Source organism: Coregonus clupeaformis, chromosome 28 (assembly GCF_020615455.1).
Source record: "Coregonus clupeaformis isolate EN_2021a chromosome 28, ASM2061545v1, whole genome shotgun sequence".
NCBI lineage: Eukaryota > Metazoa > Chordata > Actinopteri > Salmoniformes > Salmonidae > Coregonus > Coregonus clupeaformis.
In genome coordinates, this window is record NC_059219.1 from 21,406,124 (window position 1) to 21,414,479 (window position 8,356).

The 8,356-nt window shown below is 44.3% G+C and overlaps 1 protein-coding gene across 1 annotated transcript; it reads right to left on the minus strand.

The window, feature by feature from the left end:
• Positions 1-6,521: 6,521 nt before the first annotated feature.
• On the minus strand, positions 6,522-8,057 carry LOC121542378 (apolipoprotein A-IV). The gene is made up of 4 exons (XM_041851783.2): positions 8,002-8,057; positions 7,839-7,892; positions 7,485-7,635; positions 6,522-7,372 (listed from the first exon to the last, which is right to left on the minus strand). Exons 2-4 carry the CDS (start codon positions 7,876-7,878, stop codon positions 6,796-6,798), a joined length of 768 nt encoding a protein of 255 aa, XP_041707717.1. The 5' UTR covers positions 7,879-7,892; positions 8,002-8,057; the 3' UTR covers positions 6,522-6,795.
• Positions 8,058-8,356: the final 299 nt, after the last annotated feature.

Here is an 8,356-nt window from a genome sequence, read left to right on the forward strand (position 1 = left end):
GTCACAAAACTGTCCAAGTTCAACTTTTGCCCCAATGCCTTGAGATGGATGAAATCATACCTTGACGGCAGAACCCAGTGTGTCAGAGTGAGCAATGAGCTGTCGCTCACTCTCAGCTATGATGTGGGCGTGCCCCAAGGGTCAATACTGGGGCCCCTCCTGTTCAGCCTGTACATTAATGATCTGCCTTCTGACTGTACTGGGTCTGAAGTTCGAATGTATGCAGATGATACAGTGATATACAGTGGGGAGAACAAGTATTTGATACACTGCCGATTTTGCAGGTTTTCCTACTTACAAACCATGTAGAGGTCTGTCATTTTTATCATAGGTACACTTCAACTGTGAGAGACGGAAATCCAGAAAATCACATTGTATGATTTTTAAGTAATTAATTTGCATTTTATTGCATGACATAAGTATTTGATCACCTACCAACCAGTAAGACTTCTGGCTCTCACAGACCTGTTAGTTTTTCTTTAAGAAGCCCTCCTGTTCTCCACTCATTACCTGTATAAAAGACACCTGTCCACACACTCAATCAAACAGACTCCTACCTCTCCACAATAGCCAAGACCAGAGAGCTGTGTAAGGACATCAGGGATAAAATTGTAGACCTGCACAAGGCTGGGATGGGCTACAGGACAATAGACAAGCAGCTTGGTGAGAAGGCAACAACTGTTGGCGCAATTATTAGAAAATGGAAGAAGTTCAAGATGACGGTCAATCACCGTCGGTCTGGGACTCCATGCAAGATCTCACCTCGTGGGGCATCAATGATCATGAGGAAGGTGAGGGATCAGCCCAGAACTACACGGCAGGACCTGGTCAATGACCTGAAGAGAGCTGGGACCACAGTCTCAAAGAAAACCATTAGTAACACACTACGCCGTCATGGATTAAAATCCTGCAGCGCACGCAAGGTCCCCCTGCTCAAGCCAGCACATGTCCAGGCCCATCTGAAGTTTGCCAATGACCATCTGGATGATCCAGAGGAGGAATGGGAGAAGGTCATGTGGTCTGATTAGACAAAAATAGAGCTTTTTGGTCTAAACTCCACTCGCCGTGTTTGGAGGAAGAAGAAGGATGAGTACAACCCCAAGAACACCATCCCAACCGTGAAGCATGGAACTGGAAACATCATTCTTTGGGGATGCTTTTCTGCAAAGGGGACAGGATGACTGCACCGTATTGAGGGGAGGATGGATGGGGCCATGTATCGTGAGAACAACCTCCTTCCCTCAGTAAGAGCATTGAAGATGGGTCGTGGCTGGGTCTTCCAGCATGACAACGACCCGAAACACACAGCCAGGGCAACTAAGGAGTGGCTCCGTAAGAAGCATCTCAAGGTCGTGGAGTGGCCTAGCCAGTCTCCAGACCTGAACCCAATAGAACATCTTTGGAGGGAGCTGAAAGTCCGTATTGCCCAGCGACAGCCCCGAAACCTGAAGGATCTGGAGAAGGTCTGTATGGAGGAGTGGGCCAAAATCCCTGCTGCAGTGTGTGCAAACCTGGTCAAGACCTACAGGAAATGTATGATCTCTGTAATTGCAAACAAAGGTTTCTGTACCAAATATTAAGTTCTGCTTTTCTGATGTATCAAATAGTTATGTCATGCAATAAAATGCAAATTAATTACTTAAAAATCATACAATGTGATTTTCTGGATTTTGGTTTTAGATTCCGTCTCTCACAGTTGAAGTGTACCTATGATAAAAATTACAGACCTCTACATGCTTTGTAAGTAGGAAAACCTGCAAAATCGGTAGTGTATCAAATACTTGTTCTCCCCACTGTATGTGCATGCAAAGAGCAAACAACAAGCTGCACAAGAACTCACTACTGTAATGGTCCAGGTTACAAAGTGGCTCAGTGACTCATGTTTGCATCTCAATGTGAAAAAAAACAGTCTGCATGTTCTTCACAAAGAGGGCAACTGATGCTACTGAGCCAGATGTCTATGTGTCAGGGGAGAAGCTCCAGGTGGTATCCGATTTTAAGTACCTTGGCATCATACTTGATTCCAACCTCTCTTTTTAAAAAGCAGGTGAAAAAGGTAACTCAAATAACCAAATTCAACCTAGCTAATTTCTGATTCATACCATATTGTTTGACTACAGAGGTAGCAAAACTGTACTTAAAATCTTTGATGCTCCCCCACTTAACATGACTAGTTGGGCCCAAGCTTGTTGTTCAACATTAAAATCCATTCAGTCTGTCCACAAACAGGCTCTCAAAGTGCTTGATAGAAAGCCCAATAGCCATCATCACTGTTACATCCTCAGAAAGCATGAGCTCCTGAGTTGGGAAAATCTGGTGCAATATACCGACGCATGTCTTGTATTCAAGATCATAAATGGCCTGGATCCCCCTCCACCTAGTACTTTTGTTAAACAGAAAACCCAAACCCATGGTAGCAGATCCACAAGGTCTGCCATGAGAGGCGACTGTATAGTTCCCTTAAGGAAAAGCACCTTTAGTCAATCTGCTTTCTGTGAGAGCTTCCCATGTCTCAAACACACTGCCATCAGATACACATAACTGCACCACCTATCCCACCTTCACAAAAAACATAAAGACATGGCAAAAGGCCAACCAGACTTGTGAACGTAATCCCTAGCTGTGTATTGCCGCTTTCCATGTTATCTGTAGATTGTGAGGTGTGGAAACTGTTGCTTTTATGTATTTTGTTTTGTTGCTTTTTGTTCTATGTTGCTCTGTCTGCATGCTATGTGTTGCTTGTTCTATGTTGCTCTGCATGTACTCACTGCTCATTGTTTATCTGTATTATTATTGTAATTCTTTTTAATAACCTGCCAAGGGACTGCGGTTGAAAATGAGCCGGCTGGCTAAAACCGGCACTTTTACTGAAACATTGATTAATGTGCACTGTCCCTGTAAAAATAAAAATAAACTTGAACTCAAATATTTACAATGGAGTTTGTTCTTCACTGGTTTTCTTTTTCTTGTGGCAACAGGTCACAAATATTGCTGCTGTTATTGCACTCTGTGGTATTTCACCCAATAGATATGGGAGTTTATCAAAATTGGATTTGTTTTTGAATTCTTTGTGGGTCTGTGTAATCTGAAGGAAATATGTGTCTCTATGGTCATACATTTGGCAGGAGGTTAGGAAGTGCAGCTCAGTTTCCACCTCATTTTGTGGGCAGTGTGGCAACCTTTCTCAATAGCAAGGCAATGCTCACTGAGTCTGTACATAGTCAAAGCTTTCCTTAATTTTGGGTCAGTCACAGTGGTCATGTATTCTGCCTCTGTGTACTCTCTGTTTAGGGCCAAATAGCATTCTAGTTTGCTATGTTTTTTTGTTAATTCTTTCCAATGTGTCAAGTAATTATATTTTTGTTTTCTCATAATTTGGTTGGGTCTAATTGTGTTGCTGTCCTGGGGCTCTGTGGGGTCTGTTTCTATTTGTGAACAGAGCCCCAGGACCAGCTTGCTTAGGGGACTCTTCTCCAGGTTCATCTCTGTAGGTGATGGCTTTGTTATGGAAGGTTTGGGAATCGCTTCCTTTTAGGTGGTTATAGAATTTAACGGCTGTTTTCTGGATTTGGATAATTAGCGGGTATCGTGTCTTATGTTGTACACTGAGGATATTTTTGCAGAATTCTGCATACAGAGTCTCAATTTGGTGTTTGTCCCATTTTGTGAATTCTTGGTTGGTGAGCCAACCCCAGACCTCACAACCATAAAGGGCAATGGGCTCTCTCTCTCTCTCTCTCAATTTAATTCAATTCAAAGCTCTTTATTGTAATGGGAAACATATGTTTACATTGCCAAAGCAAGTGAAATAGATAATAAACAAAAGTGAAATAAACAATAAAATTGAACAGTAAACATTACACTCACAAATGTTCCAAAGGAATAGAGACATTTCAAATGTCCTGTTATGTCTATATACAGTTTTGTAATGATCTCTCTCGCTCTCTCGCTCTCACTCCGTCTTTCTTGCAGTATCACAGCTTTGCCACCAGGTGGCAGGAAAGTCTACCCTACAGCTGCTCTTAGCACTGCCACCCTTATTATTATTCTGAAGGAACTCCCAGACAGCCTTGAAAGCTGAAGTCAGACTGCGGAGTGTAATCAGATAAAACATTGTTTGTATTGCCCTTATATCACAACAGCTGGTTAGCACACACATTTATGAAGAGGGAAATGCTTCACAAACAGCACCCATATAAATGGTGTGATTAAAAAAGACCAGCTGCGTGGATGTTGTACAGGGCCCTTGTAATACAAACAATCTGGTCTGATCCAAGTCCAAAGGACATGCTGGGCCAAAACAACACAATGAAACACCGCCTTCAGCATTGGTGATTTACAAAGACTCGTCTACATGTGCTTGTTATCTACAGTATCTCCTCATCTCCACTTCTTCTGATGCCAGAACCAAACCATCACTGACTAAAGCCATTATGCCTGTAACAGCCTCTGATCTGCATCAAAACAGTGTCCAATCTCTTTCTGTGCGTCACCACCATAGTGGGATAAGCTGCAAGACACAGCTTGTTCAAAGAGACTCCCATCCTGTGTCTTTCCACTGATTGACTACCCCCTCAATGTCTTCCCAGTTCCCACCATCTGGTTCAATAGGCCATCATGTCTCCCTCAATAGACAGTCAATGAGATGAGGGAGATGTATTACTCTAAACTACACTCCTCTGTTGGGATGAGGAAGGCCATTTGATCAGGGTTTAATGATGCCTTTTGGCTCTGCGGTGGTGTGTCCTCCTGAGTGATGGGTGTGTGTGACAGACAGATCCCCCCTCGGTGCCCAGATTGGCACCACTATGGAGGCGATAGACAGACAGGCTCAAGAGAGGGTGTTATCTGAAATCAGCATTTGTTTCCCTGCTGGACCCTCATCCTGAAACAGGGAGCTTTGACTTGTCAGAGATCATGTGGGCATATATTCAAGGAAAGGTTGCCTCTATGTGTACCGAAGAAACCTGCTGTGTCTTTGGTCAAACTGACTCATTATGATTTTCACTGGTGTAATTTCTCTTCCACATGTCCCCTCACACATTAGTTTGTTCCTCCACAGTGTGTTTGTGTACCGTCTGCTTGATGATTGAGTGAGTTGTTTCTCAGTATCGGGGGAAAGACTGGGAAGCCCATGTGTCATGTTGTCAGTGGACTCTGCCCCTCCACGCTGGAGGGAGGAAGGGTTGTGAAGATGGAGGTGTGTGTGTGTGTGTGTGTGTGTGTGTGTGTGTGTCCTCAGACAGACACTCATAAACAGTGGGGACCCAGCCAGAGGGAGGAGTTACACACACCTCTCTGTAGCCAGTGGCACATTAGAAAGTGGAACACTGAACATCATGCCCAGCAAACATGCCCACATTGGCAAAAATATTGTCCCTGTGTAGGCTGCCCACATTGGATAAATATTGGCCCTGTGTAGGCTGCCCATATTGGCAAAAATATTGTCCCTGTGTAGGCTGCCCACATTGGATAAATATTGGCCCTGTGTAGGCTGCCCATATTGGCAAAAATATTGTCCCTGTGTAGGCTGCCCACATTGGCAAAAATATTGTCCCTGTGTAGGCTGCCCACATTGGCTAAATATTGGCCCTGTGTAGGCTGCCCACATTGGCTAAATATTGGCCCTGTGTAGGCTGCCCACATTGGATAAATATTGGCCCCGTGTAGGCTGCCCACATTGGATAAATATTGGCCCTGTGTAGGCTGCCCACATTGGATAAATATTGGCCCTGTGTAGGCTGCCCACATTGGATAAATATTGGCCCCGTGTAGGCTGCCCACATTTGATAAATATTGGCCCTGTGTAGGCTGCCCACATTGGGCTGAGGCGCCTTCGCTCATCGTCTCCATGTTGGCTCCCAAGGCATTTGCCCAGTGTTGCCCAGTGTGGGCAGCTCATATCTGGTGAGCGCAGCCCTTACTTGGCCTGAAATCTTTTCCCATCAAACGTGCCCACATGGCACGAAGCACCTTTTAGTATTGAATAGGAATCTATTGATGTATTTAATTATTACAATTTAATTCAATGCATAAATTGCATATTTTTATAAAGCCAATTTAGGAAACATGATACATTGTATCAGAAAGACAACCAAACCACGCCCCAAAATATTTAAATGAGCCCCCTCCTTTATCTGGGCTTGGTGTGGGCTAGCCTGTGCTGGGCTTGGTGTGGGCATGCTGTTACATGTTAAAAGCATTGACATGTAAAAAGACAGAGACTTGTCACTGGATAAAACTGTTGCTGACACATGAGTTAGAGATAGTAATGTCAACAGGGCCAGTCTGGACTTAGGAGGCCCAGGAACGAACAGTCTCTAATTAAGCAAAGGGATTTCACAAACTCACCACAAGTATTTGAGAGAGAGAGAGAGAGAGAGAGAGAGAGAGAGAGAGAGAGAGAGAGATTACTTTTCATGTGTCCTTAAGTGACATATTGCATGTGTAATTGGAGTGTAATGAACTTAGAGAGTATAATTAACTATTAGCATTTGAATGAATGAGGGAACAATCTTGCATATGTTCATAATTGCAATAGCTTTATTTTTCTTAAAGAATTTATGAAATTATACAAAGTTGACATAATTCAACATTTAACAAGGTAAAAACAAACACTTATAAATATTTGAGTGTGAAGGTTTGGTTTACATTTCTCACCCTGCACTAAATAATAAATATGATCTTTTGGGCATATACCCAGTTTTATTTCCGTGTTTTACAGTGCAGTTCAGGGTATGAGAGAATCACTCAAAAAGGTTCAGAGGATCAAGGAGTGGTCTTGGTTTGGGCCATTTAGTTGGTGTTGGTGAAGGCCTGGTAGAGGGCGGTGAGCTGGGCCTTCAGGTCCTGGGCGTAGGGGTCCAGCTTGTCCTTCAGGTCCTCAGCGTAGGGGACTAGGCTCTGCTGCACCATCTGAGCTCTGGTGGTCAGCTGGCTCTGGAGATTCTCGGCCAGGGGGGCCACACTCTTCTGGAAGTCCTGCAAGCGCAGGTCCACTTTCTGCTTCAGTTCATCAGTGTAGGGACCCAGCTTGGACTGCAGCTCCTTCACACTCTGCTCCAGACTCCCCTTCATCTCCTCACTCTTCTGGAGCAGGGTGGCCCTCAGGGCCTCGGAGTCCAGGGACTCAGCATAGGGGGCCAGGTCCTGTTTCAGCTGCTCCACTCTCTGCTGGACTTGTGTCTTGATCTCCTCTGCATAGGGTTCCAGTTTACCCTTGACGCTTCCCAAGTCCTGCTCCAGACGCTCTCTCAGCACCTCGGCCTCCTGGGTAATCTTGGTCATCAGGTCCTTGGCTGCAGGAGGAAGCTGCTCCTGAAGGGAGACAGCGTATTGGCTGGCCACATCAGCGCTCTCTGTGATTCGGTCACTGCAAGAGAGGAGAGGGGTCTGGTCAGGTCAGGATTCTAGTACTCTGAGGGCTTCCTCTACAGACATTACACGCATGTTCTGACAACTACATCACAGGTCACATGACTTACTTGACATCCTGTCCCAGCTGAGACTTCCTGATCATCTGGACAGTGTCGTCGGCAGTTTTTGTTGCCTTGGCGACATAGTCCCAGAAGGCATCTGTCAGCTGCTCCAGCTGTGGCTTGGGCTCATCAGCGTAGAATAGGTTAGCATGGCAACCTTTTGGGGCGTGGAAGTAGAGTTAGTTCCTGTGAAAACACTAGTTTAACCTGACCTACTTTATGACCTTACACTGTTAAAGGAGCTAGAAGTATGGCAAGTTTAAAATAATAATAATTCAAATAATCTTGTTGCATTCAAAGGTTTCAATAAAAAAAAAATAGAGAGTAGTTATGGTTGTGGTAACATTAGATGTTACTTACCAGAGAGTACAGCAATTGCAAGCACCATGAACACCTTCATATTTGCGTTTCTCACTGAAACAGAAACATCATTGATCAATTACACTTCAATTACATTTGAATCTTAGAACCCTAAAATCATAGTTTCTCAACACCTTGTTTTGAATCTCAGCATTGGCCTCACCTGTTTTTTTCCTGGTGTATCTGTGTATTCAGTCTGTCTGTGTGTCTCTCAGGCCAGTGCCGTGCTGTATATATAGTGGAAACCAGAGGTGTAGCTGAAAGCCCAAAGTCCAGGACTAACTGCCATGTCACCTCTCTTCCTGCTGGCTACAACTCCTGGCTGGCTGTCATCACATGACTGTGCGGTTTCTATATCGACACACACACACACACACACACACACACAAATCACAATGACAATACATTATTTTGTTACATTCATATTCACTCTCTGAGCCTGACAGACTGAACATGGACAGACCAGACTTGATTAACCTTGCTTTGATTGAACTTCAGTATGTTTCCTTTGGGAATCT